Source organism: Trachymyrmex septentrionalis, unplaced genomic scaffold (assembly GCF_001594115.1).
Source record: "Trachymyrmex septentrionalis isolate Tsep2-gDNA-1 unplaced genomic scaffold, Tsep1.0 scaffold52, whole genome shotgun sequence".
Classification (NCBI taxonomy): Eukaryota; Metazoa; Arthropoda; class Insecta; order Hymenoptera; family Formicidae; genus Trachymyrmex; species Trachymyrmex septentrionalis.
In genome coordinates this window covers 529,312-549,989 of record NW_017305694.1, presented here as the reverse complement: position 1 = coordinate 549,989, position 20,678 = coordinate 529,312, and the positions used below count along the sequence as shown (strand labels likewise).

At 38.0% G+C, this 20,678-nt stretch overlaps 1 protein-coding gene across 2 annotated transcripts; it reads left to right on the top strand.

Moving 5' to 3' along the window:
* The first annotated feature begins 1,624 nt into the window (after positions 1-1,624).
* On the top strand, positions 1,625-20,115 carry LOC108751819 (LIM/homeobox protein Awh-like). 2 transcript variants are annotated; one of them, XM_018492242.1, is made up of 4 exons: positions 1,625-1,827; positions 9,210-9,544; positions 18,153-18,607; positions 19,837-20,115. In XM_018492242.1, exons 1-4 carry the CDS (start codon positions 1,822-1,824, stop codon positions 20,043-20,045), a joined length of 1,005 nt encoding a protein of 334 aa, XP_018347744.1. In that variant the 5' UTR covers positions 1,625-1,821; the 3' UTR covers positions 20,046-20,115. The 2 variants fall into 2 exon arrangements, with proteins under 2 accessions (XP_018347744.1, XP_018347743.1); XM_018492241.1 differs by lacking the exon at positions 1,625-1,827 and adding an exon at positions 5,133-5,180.
* The last annotated feature ends 563 nt before the right edge of the window (positions 20,116-20,678 follow it).

Genomic DNA, 20,678 nt, shown 5'->3' with positions numbered 1-20,678 from the left:
TTATAAATTATTATTATTACTAAATTATAGAAGTAATAATTATAAACATGGAGATTCTAATAATTACTTTACTATGCAATTTAGTCATAAATATTTCTCTCTCTCTCTCTCTTTCTTAATGAGATTTTAGAGCACTTAAAAAAGAATTGTTTCTGAAGTATCTAAAAATTTAGCTAGATAAGATTTAAAAACAATTTTGGGGGGGGTCTATTAAAATGCCTAATTAGGTTGTGTTTCGATATACATTGCCAGTACTGAAATGTACAATATACGCAACTGTAGATTTTCAGTACTGACAATACTTAAGCTGGCAAAATTTATTTATCAGTATTGTCTATCATCCTTGAATTTTCTACATAATTATGATTTTGATGGTTGACGGATTCCACGAAAAATTATTTTTAAATCTGCATCTACCTAAATTTACAAATATTTCAGCAAAACCGTTCTTCTCTTTTGTGCAACACACAGCGTACGTATACGTGAAGAATATTTCGCGATTGTCTTTCAGCAAACGCAAGAGCGTAGGAGCGCACGCATACTTCTATTATACGTCGGAGTTCGGAGTGCGGTGCTATATCGGATGTGCCCCTGTGACTCGTAAACGAAGTTTGCGCCAAGACTCGGGTTGGAGTTTGCGAATCACCGCTGAAATTCCATTCGGCAGTTTGGCTGCCGACAATAAGGTACCCCAGCTCGCGCGCGACGCGACCCACCGTCTATCACCGCGCCGTCGAGTTGTGCGAGAGCGTGCCCGTACACCCCAGTCTACCTACACGCGTCCCCCACCGGCGCGTAGTTTCGTTCTCATTGAACGCGTACCCCGCTCTACGCCGAGAGAACCATGGGCGGGTACCGTAGGCGGAGCTTATCCAACAGCGTTCACCCTAACGTCCTAGCTGGAGTTCCCGATCCTCTCCGTGCTCTCTGCCACCTATTATCACCACCTATCTGTCTCGCAAGCTTGCAACCCCCCTCGTGCCTGATATGTACGTAACGCGAGTTGCGTGTGTTGCACTGGTATACGATAGTTCCGATAATCTCTCTCTCTCTCTCTCTCTCTCTCTCTCTTTCTCTGTACATACACTCGTGCAATATTTTATATTTGCTTCTAACTTTATTTTAGATTTTACATGAGAATAAGCTTTACTTACGCATGTATTTTTGTATCTAGTGCTTAAAAAAAAAGGAGACTTGTCCCTTAATAAACGACGCATTCTCTCCCTCTCTCTCTTTCTCTTTCGCATCTTGACGCCGTTTTTTTTGGTATCTTTCATGCCAGGTGTCACTCGTCGCAATTACGTCGATCTGGAATTCCGATTACAGCTCGTAATGGATCCCAGTAGTGCAATATTTCTCATCCGAAACGCATTCTTATGGCAGACAGCTCGGCTGTCAAGACACGCGAGTGTTGGGCATATGTGTGTGAGTGTGCGAGTGTTGGACCACATCCCCACTGCACTTCCATCGCCCATCCCTACGGCCCATCGAACGAGGCGTAGTAGGGGCAGAACCGAGTATGTCAGTCTTCTCTTAGCACCGATCGGGCTAGGGTGTCGTTCGATTCTTTTGCCAAAGCTCGCGGTTTCTCGCATCTGCGTAAACGAATGACGGATGATCGGGCCGAGCGAGCCGAGTTGCGGCCCAAATCTATGGGATAGATTGGTGGAGAACTTGGTTCGCAGACTTTATAATATATGCGAAAGAAGGGGTGAGAAGAGACGCGATAGTAATACGTGAGTAGGTATTACACTACGACAGTCGAAATGAAGAAAAGAAGAAGCGCGTAATCGCGTTTGGATTAATCGCGGCGGTGCAATTATGAAGGTAGGTTCTTTCGCTTTTGAACAGATTGATGTGTGAGTGACGAGTCTATACATGTGTGAAATAAATGCGTCGAATTTCTTATCACTTTTCAAGATTTTTGAAAAATAAATGATTTGTAAAAAAAATTTGCTGTGTTCAATAGAAAAATGAACAGTTTTAATAAGTGCTTTGTGTAGATTTGTCTACAAATCTAAATTGAAATAGAATTATTTTTGTAGTCTAAAAGTATAACCCAATTAACGCAGAGTGTTTAAAGCCGTTTTTTTCTGCTAAACGTAGCTATTACATGAAAACAACATTAATTTGAGTCTAAAAGGAATTTGTTTTATTCGTTCACGGAAAGTATGATTTCACTGAAGTATTTGAAAATTTAGCTAGATATAAATTTGTGAAAATAATTTAATTGGGCCACCAAAATAATTATGTAGAACGCTTGAATATGTGCAATGGTGTTTTGGTTGTAATCGGGATAATGTATCGTGACAGTAAAGTTGAGCCAAATACTTATGAATATTTAATCGTATCCTTTAAATTATAACTATTAGCTTGTAGGTCTATTTTTTACTGCTGCACTCTCTGAATTGGTGCAATAAGTTGAAATAAAATAAATATACGTTTGTTTTACTTCAGCTTATTGCACCGTGTGCACCAGTTCAGAGAGTGCAATAAAAATCAGATCGTTCGTGTTCGCTCAATCGATAGCGTATCATATTTCTCTATAGATCTTTCCAAATCTTTTCTCTCTTGACTCTAACTATTTTCCATAAATCAATTATTTTCATATTAGTTGATCTGACCGTTATATGTACTGTAATATTTGTATCGTCTTGTACTGAATGTATGTATTTGTGAGTGCATATGTTTCTCGAAATAATTTCAAACTAATATGCTTGATACAAATGTCGTTACGATAACCGCACTATAGAAAGTTTTGACATTCTAGCAATTGATTTGAGCGTCCTAATATATAATTATTTTGTTAGTTTAACAAAATTACTTTCAGATCTGTGCCTAGCTAAGTTTCTAGACTTGAATGCATAATGTCAAAATTGTGAAACTATGGGAACGACGTCCGGTAGCTCACTGATATATCCGGTAGTCCGGCAGTCTCGAAGTCTGCGAGTCTGGGCCCAACTTCGTCTTCTCCACATTTCTCATTTTGTCAGTTCATCCAGCAACCACCGCCCAGGCTTGTTGACGAATAAAAAATGAGGCTATTATTCTTTCTCGCCCGTTCGCTGATTGGAAAAAACGTTCCAAAACGAGCAACGGATACGAAAATAGAAACTCGTCAAGTTAGATTTGCGTGAGAGAATATTTGACAGCTATTTTAATCTTTTCTTTAGCGGACGGAGAGAAAGGGAAAATTCGAACACATGTGGCGCGAATTACGTATTTGCATTCGTGAACATTGATAATTTATGAAGACGAATTTCGGAATCGATTCATCAAATTTAATTGCGTGTATATATTATTTTAATTTTAGTACATTAAGAAACATAATTCTCCCACTGCTTTAAAAGAAAACAGTATTATTGTTCTGTTTGCGAATCGCGATAGCCAAACAAATGGCTTTTAAGAAACTGCATGGAAAGAACGATAAAGTTATGCTAAAATATCCAAAAATTTTGCTAAATGCAAATAGACGTGTAAATAAATTTATTAAACCAAATAAAAATCAAAATAATAAAATTAGTTGCTAGAATGTAAAAATTTTTCGCCATTGTGTCATTGCCATCTAAAAAGAATTTTATTGGATCATTAAAATAATAGTGTATAATATGATGCTTAAATTGATTGCTAGAATGTCCAAACTTATTTTTGCAATGTAGGAATTCTCACGACACGTATCAAGCGTATACAGGACATCTTGTACAGATCGTAATGACGCTTAAGGGTAGATTTTTGTAATTATTTTGAGTTAAAAATTCTAATACCAAAATGTCAAAGCTATAACAGTTTTTGAATTATAAGCATTTAATGTTATCGAATCATATAGTCGCCTAAAGTTTGCGCGTCCGGGTGTGACTGGCATTTTGCGTTGTATCACGTTAATTACAGTGACTACACATCTAAACGCATGAACTTTAGGCAATATGATTCGCTAATTAAATAAATATAATTAGGATTTTCGTTTCAAAATAATCTCACAAATTTATTCTTAAATTACGGTTTTAAGAGACACTCTGTATATTGAAATAGTTTGAAATTATTTTGAGAGACATATACACTTACGTGTACGCACTCACAAATGATATTGTACATATTTTAGCAGGAAATGGAAGTATAAACTCGTTACAAAGTTACTTTTTTGGTAACTGCGTTACTTCACTGGTAACTGCGTTACTTTTTTTGGTAACTGTAACGGTAACGTAGTTACATTTTTTTGGTAACGGTAACGAATTTTACAATTACTTTTATTGTTACTTTGCATACGATTAGACACAAGCCACTTGAGACTAGAAAGTCCCTAGGCACTCGTTCGTTGCGATTGGTGGTCGTCGGTTTAAAAAATGTAATGGAAAAGTAACGAAAAGTTACTTTCTCAAGTAACGGTAACTGTAACGAGTTACTTTTAAAAATTGATAACTATAATAACGGTGACTTTTTCTACTCGGTAACGAATAACTGTAACTTGTTACTTTTAAAGAGTAACTTTCGATTCCCTGCATTTTAGTATTGTCATCAATGCTTAAGCGTTCTACATATGTTAGTTATTTTGATGATCGAACAAAGTTATTTTCAAACACTTCAGCAAAGCCATTCTTTCCGTGCAGGCTAGATTCCAAACCGCTGTAAATTTACCTGTTTGAACACAGGGATGAGGTTCGGTCGCTCATAAATTCGAGCAGGTACACTAAAGTTCTATGGTTAAACCTATTCAAGAGAAGTCTAGCTAGTATATTCCCAGTGGACATTCTTATTTAATGGCAAGTGGCGCCATGTCGTTGCTCCTTCATCAACACCCTGGAAAATTGCATGTAATATGCGCTATTCCCTTTCCTCATCTTAAGTCACCATTTATTTTCGTTAATTTCTACATTGTATACGCTCATTCACGCGTCTAATTCGAACGACTGAAATTAGCATAAATCTTGATCAACGTTAGACGTTTGTTTAGACGCTTTGCCTTCCATATGGACGCTTTGCCTTCCGTTATTCGTATAACTCGTTTCAATAATTTTTCCATTCAGTCACATCTCGCGACTGGAAGCGCTTCCCTTCGAGGACTCTTACACGACACTTAAAACTCATCGTCCGGTGCGACGATACTAATAAATCGAGGTATCGCGCGGCACGCCGGTATGCGATACGCGAAGGTGGTTTCCACACGCGAGAGAAGACAGAGAAAAGCCACGAGGCATAAATCACAAGTGGGAAGTTCAGCTTCGCCTTCGGGCGAGTCATAAATCAATAGCTGTCCGGTTGTGCACATGAAATGATTACACCGGTCCCGCGTGTAGAATTGAGCGTGAGTTCCAACGTAGACAGAGACGAGGGCAGGGGAAGCGGAAGAGGATCCTCGAAATTGGCCATGGCGGCCGCCGCGCCGTCAGTTTCCCTGCAGATGTTTGACGGCCACGACATGTGGGGTTTTCGCGTTTTCTCGACGTTCTTGAGAGAGATTCGCTATTGCTCTTTACTCTCCAGGACTGTTCTAAAACTTTACTCTGATTTAATGAGAAAATAATTGTACATTTCACTTATAATCCATTATCTTAGTCCATCTTTATTTTCTTTGTTGAACAAACGTATGTATTTAAGTCAAATATAATAAAATTAATTCAAGTCAAATAAACAATGTTTTTTGAGTGAGTTAATTCGTGGGCTGGTATTCATATTCGGTTCTTATTTCAAAACCCTCTTAAGTAATGTCTCAAGATGTCATAAAGCAATCACAGAACTATATTAGCATCACTCTTGCTACTTTTCCGGTTTCTGACTCCGACTTGTTGAATGAATCACCGGCTCTTTAGCAGATAGAAAAAAATCTCTGATTGATCATTCTGAATTTTAATAATTTTACTTTTCTCTTTTTTTTTTAAAGAAAACAGTATACACGGAACGAATGATTTTGCTGAAGTATCTAAAAATTTACCTAGATATAGGTCTGAAAATAATTTTCTTGGACCTTCAAAATAATTACATAAAAATCTGAGGCATGAATAAGCATTGCTGCAAAGAGTTTTAATATTTAGAATTTTACTCAGCGTCCTACTAATTATGTAAACTACATCAAATCCGCACTCATATTTTTATAGTTCAATAAAGTTATTTTCAGATTTGTATCTAGCTAAATTTTTAAATACTTTGGCAAAACCATCTTTACCATGTAAACATTACAACGGCAAGAATCTTATAGGTCTTATTAGCGGTACACACAAAATGACATGAGTGAATGGTAATTAACTAGAATTTGTATACAATTAAATCACATTATTAGAGAATGGTAATAAACTGGAATTTTCATTTTTGATCTTTCTTTTTTTTTAGAGAAAGCCACTATTGCATACCGAATATTTATGCTACTTTATTCCTTCCATCTATTGGAAACCTCTGACGGAATACTAAAAGATGCATGCATAGCATTAACAATGATTATGTTGAAACAAGAACCGACTATAAATATTGGCATATGAGTTAACTCTCTTATGCCCATTTCCATTAATGTAAATCAACTTTGATCTCGGTTTAATTTACCCTTTGTCTTATTCTAATTTTTAGAATCTGGAAAAAATAAAGAATAAATTGAATCGAGATTAAAGTTAATTTACATTGGATGGAAATGGGCATTCACTCAGAGTAAAGGAACGCAGCCTCGATAGTTCGAAAGAATCACTCGTTCTCTAAGCGTCGGTCGGCGAAGAAATCGCATGAGAGTGGAGAGTTCGCGAATGAGCGTTGGTCGCTCGGGGTAATTAACTCATCGCACGCCTCCCGGGGCGAACAATAACCCTTGTGCGCTGCTCGCGTGCCAATTAATATTATCGGGTATCACATACGATCTGCATACGATCTGCAGCGTGCGCGCGTGCCGTGACGGGGCACGGCAAAAGAAATCCGCGCGCGGATCTGATAGGCGGTATCTCCGCGTTTATCTCCGGCGACGCATCGTACAATGAGCACCGTCGCCGTCGGCCTGGCATCGATAGCGGAAAAAAAAGTATTGCGGACGTGGATGATATTAACGATCATTATTAATCGCGACGTCCTCTAATAGATTGCGAGATAACAAGTCTGTTTTTTTATAGCTAAACTATGTACATGGTGTATGCTTTTTATACTTAGAGCGGAATAGGTGTACGTATATATAATATTTAAAATTTGGCGAAAACGAGAGGGAAAGTTCTAGCCCATTCTTTCAGTGTAACAATAAAAAAAGCAAATTGAATATGTCGATGCGATAAGATTGAATATTTAAACCCTAAGGTCAATTTTGAAAAGTATAGGTGATAAAAATAGAGAATAAAAGATCCCAACTTACTAGAAACTGTGTATTCTGTATATACATACATGCTTTCTGATAGGTTCACTAAGAAGAATTTCTGGTTGAAAATGAATGGAGAAGACTCTGAACATATCAATCCGAATTCTGGTTATCTCATCTTCGAATAAATTCAATCAGAATATTCTGATTTTCAATCAGATTTCCAATTAATGCAACCTGACTTTTTTTTTATGTTGAAATCCGTTACTTTTATTGCTTACATTTTTCAATTGTGTCTCAGATTTAATAATGAAAAATTTTCACTGATAATCTGTACCTCGATTCTGTGACTCTTAACGATAATTCGATATTGTTATGTTGTAGCCATTATATACATATTTGCGTAGATATTATATACATATAGGTTAGGTATAAAAGCAATGATGATATAAGTTAGGTATATTATATAACGATACTGTGAGTTGTCATTAAGGCCCAGTTTCACAATTCATGATCAGAGATAAGAGACAAGTTAAACCTTGGTTAACTCTTGCTTCTTATCTCTTTCCAATTCTAGAATCGGAAAGAAATAATGAATAAGTTAAACCTCGGTTAAGAGTTAACCGTAAGTTGTGAAACTCTGCCTAAAAGTTACAAAATGGCGGCACTGGCGCCAGCTTTGGCATCCGCTTCAAGATCGCACCGACATGAACCCGCGGATAATTAGACTATCGCGCGGGCAATCCCGATGGATTTGCGTATACGCGATTATGCATCGACGAGGCACGAGGGATCATTTATCATTCGGCGCGCCCTTACGGCCCCCGAAGCGGTGAATCGTCCATTATTTCACTTTGCCGAGCATTAATCGGCAGATTCGGAGTCCTAGCCCCGAAATCGGATGTCTCTCCGGGAATTCGACGCTTGTCCCGGCAATCAGCTTTGCATCTTTAAGTCTTTCGTGAATCGATTTTCTCTTCTTTCGCGATTTACATGCGGTAAACCGTAAACTACGTTATCACGTTAATTACAACTTAGGGTTACTTGTTCTTTTATGTGTGTGATACGCATATTTACGTAAAGAATTTTGCTGAGGTATCTAAAAATTCAAGTAGATATAGATGTGAAACAATAATTAAAAAGGAAATAATAAAAGCTCTAAGAATGAATTAAGAAAGGAAGATATAAATGGTGAATAAGAGTCAAACGCAGAATGAAGCGTTTGTATTTGATACTTTAAATATATATATATATTTTCCGTATCAACTTGTACTTCCGTATGAACCAGTTTGCCAGATGCTCATAGAAATGTTCTTTAACAAAAAAAGGTCATCTGGTAATAGGCGCCAAAATGACGTTTGCACAAGGGCGCTTTGTGGGACAGAAGTTGGTTGCAAATGTTTCGATTATAGTTTTGGTCTCCTTCAGTGTTGTAAAATTTAAATAATAAATATTAAATTAAAAGCACACGGTGCATCAGAATAAAACATGGATTGTAAGAGTAAGATCTATAAAGTATTTGCGAATATAGATATGAGATCTGAAAGTAATTATATTGAATATTGTAATTATAATGGCCCATCAAAAATAATTATGTACTTTCTAAAACTTTTTAGACTGAATGTCATTCTGAAGAATGAAATCTCACTTTTAAAGATTGAAAATTGAACCACTTATTAGAAGTGAGATTCAACTCCAAAGAATTTAGAAAGTAGGGGAACTCAAACAAGATGCAATGCTGTAAAAAGTTTTGATATTTTAGTAACCAGTGTTTGAGCGTCTTACATGATTATTTCGATAGTTCAACAAAATTATTTTTAAATCTGTATCTAACTAGATTTTTAGATACTTCTGCAAAACCGTATTGGAAAAGTAACATATTACGCTTACAATTTCTTCAAAGTATTATTATACGAATATCTTCACGTGTTAACACGATTTCGCATTCTTGCAGACTGAAATGGAGACGGAGTCCGAATGTGCGGACGGCGTTCTGTGCCCGAAGGCCAACAACAATAACAACAACAACAACAACAACAATAACAACACGAATAACAACAACAATATCGCCGTCGCGAAAAAGAGCGGTAGCGATAACGGATACGACGCTATGGAGATGGATTGCGGCGGCTGTGGGGAGAGCGTACGAGAGCGCACCGTCCTGTGCGTAGGGGGTCGTACCTGGCACTCGAGATGCCTAAAGTGTTGCGCCTGTGCACGACCCCTGCACGATCAGCACTCGTGCTTCCTGCGCGGCATGCGACTCTACTGCAGGCACGATTACGCCTTGTAAGTGTAAACATATTTGCATGCCGAGTTTACCCTCATCTCTCTCTCTGACGCCTCTCGCCGGCCGGAGAGTCGCATTTACGGCAAGCGATTCGATTAGAATCACGGTTGCCATCTCTTTAGGTCTCGGAGTTTGAACGAATCTCTCATGATTTGCCGGTATATAGAAAAAAAATCTTCAGTTGGCTGCTCTAAATTTTTATATTCTTTTTTCGATTTTCTTTCGGTTTGAAAAGAAATCTGCGACAGCACGGTGGTTATCTTCGGTTAGGTCTGATTTGATAATCTTCTTTTTCTTTAGTTTAGAGCTTACTACACAGAATACTACAAGAAAGTGACAGTAACGATTGGTGATAATTAATTAAAGTCTAGAGTAGATGTACAATGAGCAGATGTACAGCGAAGTAACGTCTATTTACTAATTATATAATATACATATTTAAGTAAATTATTAATGCAGAATTTTGTATGGGAATATAAACTTTTAAGACGTTTAGCAATAAGAATTAATGCTGGCAAATCCACTAATATATAACGTCAATATTTTATCAAGTAAAAATAAAAATAAAATTAAGTAAAGGGCACATAAGAGTCAACAACAGTGAAACATTAATAAAAACACATCAATATAATAATATTTATTCTCAATATCATTATTCTAATAAGCTTGATGGTGTAACAATATAAAATGTCTCATTACATGTTTCGGCTTCTTTATCGAGCCATCTTCAGATGTATTATAGTCGCATTCGTAAATCGCAGTATAGTGAAACGACAATACTAAGTAAAAATAAAAATAAAGATAAGTTATGATAATGATCTCCGATGAATTGTAAGTTGACGGACAGAAATTGTTCCCAATCAGTTGATCGACCGAATATTAAAATTATATTATAAAATTTCCGAATATTAAAATTTCCATGAGTCTATGAATAATGTGAAAAATGTTTTTGAGAACAATCCAGACAATTTATACAAACGTCAATAAAAATGTTAAAAACATGTATCACGTGGTGGTCAATAATGTTCTTAAAAAGAGTCAATTGTATAATTTAAACGAGATGGTTGGACTAAACACATGTAAACGTTGCAAGAGAACAGCGACGACTAAACGAAGGCTCGCAAAATTAACGCAAAACTGGTGATGCAAAGTCATATACTGTTTATTATTGGCAAATACGACTTATGAAGATCTACAGTATCCGTCTATAGATTTAAACTATTTTCCTGTTTTTTAACATTTTTAATATCATTTCCGAAATTATACGTTTACTATAGCACGGTTCTTCATCCATAATTAAAATGTTCTCTCAATCAAAATCATGTTCGAATTGTAATCTATGTTCGGTTATTATCGAAAGATTGGAAGTTTATGTGGTGTTCTGTAAGTCTCGTCTTAAGTTATTTTCTTGTTTGACCAACGTAAGACGCATTGCAATCACTAGTAAAAATAGTCTGGCACAACTTTCTGATATCGTACGTTTTATAATAATGCAGATAAATAAAATTTACGAATCTTTAGCATGACACACACACACACACACATACACACACAATTGCAAGCTATTTATAAATTTGTTATATTTATCTTCAATGGAGATCCTTATATTTATCTGCGATGATGAGTTCACCGATGACCGCCGGAAAAAGGGAAAATCGTTGAATTGTTATCCATAATATCGCTATCAATTGTTCGTGCATGCATTTTTAATCAACTTTTATACTGATTAACTTATGCCTGTATTCATAGTCGATTCTTATTTAGCATCATCTTAAGTACAATCTTAAGATGTCATGAACCAATCAGAAAGCTACAAACGGTTTTAACATAAGAACTAAGATTTATATAGTTAGTTCTTGTAATTTAAAACTATCTTATATATAATCTTAAGACGTTATGTAGGTAACCAATCAGAGAATATTATTCATAGTCTGTTCTTATTTTAAAATTGTCTTAAATAATGTCTTAAGATGCTAATATAGCCTTCAGATTGATTCTTGACAGCTTAAGACTGTACTTAAGATCTTAAACATAAGAATCGACCTATGAATATCGGCCAGGGAGCATATTAGTATCTTAAGATTATTTTACTAATAAGATAGTCCTGAAATAAAAGTCATGACTATGAACATTTTAATCTCGAACGTATGATTATCTTTCAACAATCGATTTCCGGCAGGAGGACCGTTGAGCTTTAATAGAACAAGTCACAAAGAGTGGCAATCGTGATTAGAATCTGCGCCCGGAAATCTATCCTAGATTCTGGACGCAGACATCGCCTGATATCTCATTCGATGTACTGTTCGTTCGATCCGCGGGGAGTGAAGGGAGGAAGAGGGTCAACCTGTCCTCCGTGCACGGATCCGCATTCTGCGTATTGCTATCGCGTGACGAAGGAGAGGAAAGATGGAAAGGATGGGGAGAAGGAAAAAATTATTGGATGTTATCGGTGAACCTACTAGTAACATCCCGCTTCGTCGAGGGCAACTTACCCGGACTCGCCCCGATGACGCGATTCGAGATCGAGTCGGATCAAAGCCTGGCTTAAGAGGACGCGACTCGGTTACCGTAATCGCACGACTCTCCTCCCTGTCATCGCCGCTCGCCAAGGGAGAGAATTATCACACAAAAAGCTCGAACCCGTTTATTCTCTTCGACGAAAATTCGGCGGTCGAGTATTATCGAAATATTCAGTTTCACGCCGTTGATCCTTTAACCCACTGCATAGTCATTTAATTATGTTTTTATGGTATAAACGATTGTTAGATTTATATGTATTTTTGACACCCTAGTTAAAGGCTAATCTATACAATAAGCTTTGCTTCCTGTTTCTTGTTCCTTATAATATTTTTCTCTTGTCTTTTTGCTTTCTATTTTTATAGGCGTATTCAGGATTCCAACCGGGGAAAGGGGCACGAATTTATTTTCACACAGAACTTATTAAAATACTTATATTAAAACTAATCTTTTCAGCGTGGAGATAAATTTTATAATTTTCAGGAGATCAAGTTCGAATCCTGGCTGGGGGGATATATAATAAATATTTTTTACAATAAATTATTTATAGTTTTTAAGATGCTTGTTAGTATCGAACTATTAACAGCTTTCTAAGATGTTTATTTGCAGCAATAATATTAAATTACTTGTCAATTTAATTTGTAATATTATTACTCCAGCTAGTTTAGAATGGTTTAGGAACTGACAAATAATCGGCGCACAGTTAGCTTTTGAACTTGAAATTGTATAAATTTACAAGAAATACTTAGGCAAAAGAATTAAGAAATATTAATTATTAGGCTGAAGAATCTAGTTCGCCTTGATCGAATATGGCATTTTTCACTTACATGTGTTTAATCTAATCGGTCAATCTTCATTTTATTGTTTTATAATCTTTGTTACAAAAATTTTCAAAATTTAATTGTTTCTTATTGCCAAAATTTAAGAGAAGTTGCAAACGTTTCCTCTTGCCTTCCTTGCGTACGTTTATGATCTCGTTTTTTCGTTTTGTCGCTAGACCTGAAAGTTGATGAACTTCAAAAGAGATAAGAAACATATGACAAGAAATACAACTGTCGATAATCGATAAAGAGATAAAAAGCAAGAAACAAGAAGCAAAGAGTACATCGTAGATCAACTTTGGAAGTCACTATTATTAATTACATATTATTAATTGTTCTACACACACAATTTATTAGTACCTAAAGTCATTATCTATATAGACATACTTGATATTTTCCAAAGAAAAGTAAGAAGAAATAAAACAAATACGTATAAAAATTCTTGATTTGAGGATTGATTATGTAACATGTTCCTTAGGGCAGAAACGTGACGAGTGAAAAATTTTTTCATAATCTCAATAGCAAAAATTCTCACTTTTCATGTTTCCACCCTAAGGAAAAAGTTACATAATCGTATTCAGTAAAGAAAACTGCTAAAGACACTGAAGGTTCATTTTCTTGCTGCTAGAGTGTAAAAATCACATCATAGGTGACCAAGGTGACTATTCCCGAGTTCGAAGAATTCTTTGTTCTTCGCGCGGAAACAAGCACACGGGCATGGACCGTCGATCCGGTCGATCGCGCGTACCGTATCCCCGAGTCACGTGGCCCTGTCCGCGCGTGTAGGCTATACGGATGTGGTATTTCTACATCGATAGACATCCATAAGCGCGCGTATTGGGTGTCCGAGATGTGCGCTCGCGAGAGAGTCGCCATTGGGTGATTAATGTCTTCCAATGTAGTCTGCCTCTCCTCGTCTTCTTCTTCTTCTTCCTCTTCCCTCTCTGCCCGCGCGGACCGCACGTACAGTCGGCTATTCACGTCACCGTGCATTCGTGTATCACGCATGCTCACGCACAGCACGAGCTGCGGAGTCACGTTGACGTCTCGACGTCTCACTGTCTCGCGCGCGCACGCGGCGAACGCGGAAAAAAATAAATACTTTTATCCTGAGAATCCTGAGATATTCTTTCGCGAGATCCTCTCGCTTCGGCTTTTACGCCTACTCCCTAGAGAGAGAGAGAGAGAGAGAGAAAGAGAGAGAAAGAGCCTTCGCGTCATTTTTGCCCTCCCCTAAGACGCCGCGTAATCCGTTTATATACCTTAGACGTATCTTTCGTTACGCGATACTCACGAAGCATTTCTCAAGTTCTGTCCGGGTGATGCCCGAGAGAACGAGAGAGGTAAAAGAGAGAGAGAGAGAGAGAGAGAGAGAGAGAGAGGGCTCGAAAGGCCCGACGATACGAAAAAATAACACGCTAGGATGTGTACGATATAGCTGGCGGGGAAGGAATTGCCCGGCTATCATTAATTTATCAATGTCCCGAAAGCGGGTTACTTCGCGCTTCGTGATTCCGTATACCAAATATACGCGTACGTGTATGTGGGTGCCGAGTCACTCGAGATGGGACTGCCTAGTGTCAGTGTTCCGGAGGACTGAGGAATTCGCCTCGTAAGGCACCGAAGCCAGCTGCGATCCTCGAACCGTTCCTTCTTCCCGCCTTCATCCGAGTGCGAGCCAGCGCGGTACTTCTTTTCTTCCAGGTGAGCGAGGGAGCGGAGAGAGAGAGAGAGAGAGAGAGAGAGAGAGAGAGAGAGAGAGAGAGAGAGAAAGGGGAAGAGTGAGAGAGAAATAGAGTGGTCTTTGAAATTAATAAATATTCACCCGACCCCCGGGGCCCGTGCGCCCCCTATTCCCCGACGTCCAGGGCCCCCCAATCCTTTCCCCGCTTTCGTCGCTTTCGTACGTTTCGACCGAAAAAAGAAGAGCTCAGACGTCGAAGTGATTCGTGGTCCTGTATGCGGCAAAAATCGCTCTATTAGCGATTTCCCTCGGCGAAGCCCGTGGGATTCCGGTTTTTTCGAATCGGTACGATCAGCGTAGAAACGACTTGTATCGCCCAACACGACGTCAGGACCACCTGTCGTCGTAATCGCGGTGTTATCTTCTTCACCTTGCCGGCACTTAAGGCCGCATACCTCGCGGCTGCCGGGACACTCGAGATATAAGCAAATGATCGCAGTTCTTTGAGTTGACCAAACATCCGTGGGATTGAATAACACAATTACATACTGGAGCAACAACTCCTTTACGCGATCGTCGTTCTTCTTCGGTATCTATCGTTCACCAGAAATATTCGTACAGCACAAAAGTTTGTAGCAACATTGCTGCAAGATTTGCAATGTTATTGCACAATATTGTTGGAACGTTTCAGCGTTGCTGTAATATTACTGGAAGGTCGTAATGTTATTGAAAACGTTACTGGGACGTTGCAATGTTCCTGTATTATTACTGGAGTGATCTATGGAGTGTTATTGCAATATTACTGAAATGATCTGTACTGTATGGGATACATCTATATAAGGATTGCTGCGTAAATTATGATTAGCTGTTCTACGCTACCGAGACGCAATTAACTTGGATCGGCCCGACGCGTACTTCGCAATTCTCAATCCTCAATCGCAATTCGTATGCCGGCGGGGTTCGATCATGCTCTCGCAAGCGTCTCATACCAGCGAGCGCCCAACTTAATCCCCTGTTGACTTATAGGGCCCGCCTATGTGGAAGAACAAATGAATAAATTAGGGCGGGGCCGTTTGGTAGCCGACGCGCGCGTACGGCCCTGAAGATTTATAGATACCCAATACCAGTTCTCTCGTCGCCGCCGGATACACAGGATCCCCTCGTCCGCCCTCTTGCCCTCCTTGGTGCGTTAAGTCTTGGCTTTTCTGGGGTATGAAACCGTAGAAGGATGAACGCGGGGAGAACAGCGAGCGCTACTATTTACCTGAGGCGACACTCATCGAATGACACATTCATGTTTCTACGATGGAAGATCTTGTCGGGAAATTTTTTCAGTTGCTACGTTCATAAAAAAAAACAGCTTTGCAACTGTTGTAAGATTCTTTAATATAGGCTCTTGCTTTTAGCTCCTCACTGGATTTAAATGTAAGTAAAAGCAGTATACTAATTGCAAAATACAAAATTAGTATAGTAGATTAATTACAGTTGAACATGGCTAAAAGATTCGCCGAAATATATACACATGATAATGTAATGTTGTGAATATATTCAAGTTTTATTTATATTGTAGCGCGAATTCCCAGCAGCCTGTTTTTTTATTCATTCAGGAATTTGATTATCTTATAATTTGATTATCTTATAATTTTTAAATATATAAACTAATTATATGAAAGAATCTTAGAACATTGCAAAGTTGTTTTTTCTGTTGAATGCAGCCAGTGTCATCAAACTCACTTCTTTCAGGAACGCGTAGGAAGGTTCCTTGAGTGAAAGAGAACGTACTAACAATAATAAATAGGCGCTAACTTCGAAATAATCGAGATCAATGTTGTTCAAGATTTGTAATTTTGAGTATTGACTGGATTTGAGTTTGACTTGACACATAGGTGTATCACACCTATTATCTTCTTTTTTTACTTTTATTAAGAAAAAGAAAAGTAACGATGTGTGTGTAAGATCTGTATCTATAGACCATAATGGTGGTTAAATTGATTTAGGATCAATTTTTAATTTTTTAATGACTTTATATTGATTTTTAAGATTTTGAACCAATTTCTGATTGGTTGCATTTGAATTTGCTTACATTTAATTTTGCCAATTTCTGATTAGTTACATTTGATATTGCGCATCCACGGGAATGCTACATTTAATAATTGGTAATCTTATCCATGATAATAGATTTGAATATCAATATATTAAGTCAATGTTTACCTTAGCAAAAATAAAAATTAGAGCAAAATATAACGTAAGGGGAGAGTGACAGAAACATAAATAAAGTTTCTAGATGGCGAAAATAAGAGAACAAAATGTAAAGGAAATATTTTGACGCTTTTACATTTTTACAACTCCCTTCAACTTATTCTACGATTTTCACTTTCTCTAGGTCATAATTATAAATCTTGTTGATATTGATCGGGATCTTGTAGTTACTTCGATAATCCCCTCTAAACTAGAAAATAAATGGTCAAAAAAGGATGGATCATAGAGCGATCGTTGGTGATCGGTACAAACTAGCTCCTAGGCGTGCCCTTTGCGCGATCACCATAACCAATAATATCCCCTCCCCCGAAAACATCGCGTCATGCGACGATGACTATGCAGACGCGAAGACTAATCCTTCCATGAGCTTACCATATTTTTCCATACAATAACGCCATGGTCGATCGGTTGATGCATTCTTCTACTTCTGCTTCGTCTCTATGCTGTTCCTCTTCTCTTTCCTTTTTTCTTTTTCCCTTCCTTTTTCTTTCCTTCTTTCCTATATGTCTGTGCTTCTTATTGATCCTTTTTCTTTTCCTCCACTTCGTTCCTCCTTCTTCCGTTCCTTCTTCTTTTCTTCTTTTGCATATGCTCCCGTATGCATGGCATAACCTCTGCTGAATTTCATGTTTTAGTTTTCTTCGCGCTGTTCTATCGTTGTCCCCAGTGATGATAATAATTTCTTTATCTTTCTTCGATCTCTTTCTCTCGAGTTCTCTTTTTTAGCACTAGATTCTCTTCTCGCATCTCTCGTCGGCATGGATTCAAAGAAATCGCACCATTTGTATAGGGTCGGAAGCCGCACAACTGAGACATCGAAATAATCTCGACGTAATCTACTCCTCGAATCGCGATACTGATCCTTAAACCGAGATGGCTCCGATGCCTCGTCGCATCGCGTCGGCAGGACACCGAGTGGCTGAGTAGTATGTTAATGAGGACAGGACTGCTGCCGGGTCCTCGCGTTCTCGGAGGTCTCGAATGAACCTGCCGTCGACCGGATAAAAATAGTTTTTTCGGTCGGTGTCCGCACGACTGAATTCGATATGCATTGCGAGAGAACCGCGTTTATTGCCGAGTCCATTCGTAGCCGCGCGTCAAAAAAGAGAGACTCGCATGAATCAATGAACGATGAATGACAGTAAAGTGAGGTGATAAATGGGCAGTATACACCAGTACATCGATCGGTCGAGCCGACTCCCTTTGTCATTGATTACGCACGTCGATTAACTTTTCTAACACTCGCGCACGTTCGAAAGTTGATGGCGACTTCGTCACGTGCGGCTTTCACATGGGAGAAATCCCTACCGTTTGCGTTTTTTGCAGAACATTCGGCGCAAAATGCGCGAAATGCGGGCGCAGTGTGGGCGCTGGGGATTGGGTGAGGAGAGCTAAAGACCGAGTCTATCACTTGGCATGTTTCGCTTGTGATGCCTGCTCCCGTCAACTCTCCACGGGTGAGCAATTCGCGCTTCTGGACGCCCGACTGCTCTGCAAGGCCCATTATTTGGACGTGGTCGAGGGTAACAATACTTCGTCATCGGAGGATTGCGATTCCGAGCACGGTGGCAAAGGCAGCAAGACGAAACGCGTGAGGACGACCTTTACCGAGGAGCAGCTTGCAGTCCTGCAAGCTAACTTCCAGATGGACAGCAATCCCGACGGACAGGATCTTGAGAGGATAGCCCAGGTGACCGGCCTCAGCAAGAGGGTCACGCAAGTTTGGTTTCAAAATTCCAGGGCGAGGCAGAAGAAGCACAGCGGCAAGATCAAAACTCAGAGTAAGTAGTGATAAATTAAACAAGATATATGAATACATAATTGAACGTAATAATAGCGAAATAGTGCACACAATTTTTTTTATATGCGCTAAACGCATGTTAGTGCATAAGCTAGCGATCTGTGAAATGATGGAGTACTCTACACATGTGAATTTGATATGTGTTATACTTTCATGACAAACTACATCTAGTCTAAATTTTTAACAAGCAAATTATAAGATGTGGTATTGGTTCAATAAACAATACGCTCTGATTGGCTCTTGACAAAATCTCCTTTCCTCTGGGTAACCAATCAAATGTAGCAAAGGATCACATTTGATGTGAAAACAGATGTGTATACGTTTGATAATGTTTCAAAATCGTTTGAATAGTGTTGTCGTATTTAATTTTTTTTAAGAAAAAGACTAGAATGATAGATTTATAAGAGTATACGAATGAATTTATAAATAAAAATAATATTTGACGAGGCTACGTTCGTAATAAATAAATAATTGAAAAAAAACAAAATACATATGTATACTTGATTTATTTTTATTGACATATTTATTATTTAAATGTATAATATATAAATTTATTATTATTTAAATTTAGCTTTAACCAGATCCCTCCATTCCACACGTGTGAAAAACTTACTTGGCGGCTCTGAGTGTGAATAGAGATTAGTGATAGAATAGAGCTTTGAATTTTAAAAGTGAAATGGAGACAACTTTATTGGCCGCATTCAGAGAAAGCAGCATAACTATTATATAATTTTTTTAATATGATTGGTTTATGTATTTTGATTCAGTAAGAAACTAAGGGTAAGACTTATCATATTAAACAATTTTAACAACAAGAAATTTAACATTAGCAAAGTTGTTTTCATTGCTGAATGCAGCCAATACTATGTTCCGAGCGCGCGCTATTATGAGGTTTTAGTAAAAGAAGAAAGTGCCAAATACGTCGAGGTATTAGTGTCTAATAATAATAATAATAATAATAATAATATTTCTATGTAAATTTTAAACATATCTTTCAGTTACATAAACTGCGCGCCGATTATTGTTGAACTGAAAACGCAATCACAAACTAAAGTAATAAACTGTAATAATAATATTACAAGTTAAATTGATCGTTGATTTGATAATGATGCTACTAGAATCTTAAAGTACTCGTTGTGTTTTTACATAACTCGCATTATGGGTAATATCCCTCGAGGATTCAAAAAGCCTATTTTCGTGTGCTTGCAGTGCATCATTCGCCGCCGATGCACCATCATCCAGTCGACCTGTATCCCAGTGGCATCAACGTGGTCGGCGCTTATCTCGGTGGTTATCAGGCCAGCAATGCCGGTAGCGAGAGTCCAGGTAGCCCGTTAACGCCCCTTACACCTTTGACTCCGCTCACACCGACGACGCCGAATCATTTGCAGGCCCAATTCTGTCATCCCGCGGGATAAGTCAATATAAATTTCCACGAAGCTATTGGTATTAACCCTCCGCACTGCATGTGCTTTCAGCGGCAATGATTTGGAGACATAATTTATTTAGAGATTTATACAAAAAACATACAACAAATATCGTAACAAGATTTTACAAAATCGAAATGTCATATTCATTTTTTTTTATATTCCGCACAAAAAAATTAGATTAAAAGTGTATAACGAGACTAGATTCAATTAACAATTACATATGAGTTCTTAAGGCGAATTAATCTGTATATATTTCTCAAGATGTAAAATAAGCGCGCGTTATCGTTAATATAATATGTAACGTATAAAAGGTACAAGTTTTTCGTATTTAAAATTAGATTAAGCTTATTTATTCTGAGCGTGTAAAACAATTTGCATCCGTCTGCGATGGTGAATAAAATCTCTTAGACGATGCAAAATGGAGGAGGAGTGACTAAAGTGTCTCGTCCATTTTTCGAAGTTTTGACATAGATATCGTTTAACACTTATAATACGAAATTGTATATAGAGCGAATTGTAGTTTTTGTACATATGTCTTCTGTAGGCAGATATAGGAATATTGTTTTGTGTGTGTGTGTGTGTGTGTGTGCGCGCGCGCGCGCGTGCGCGTGTGTGTGAGAG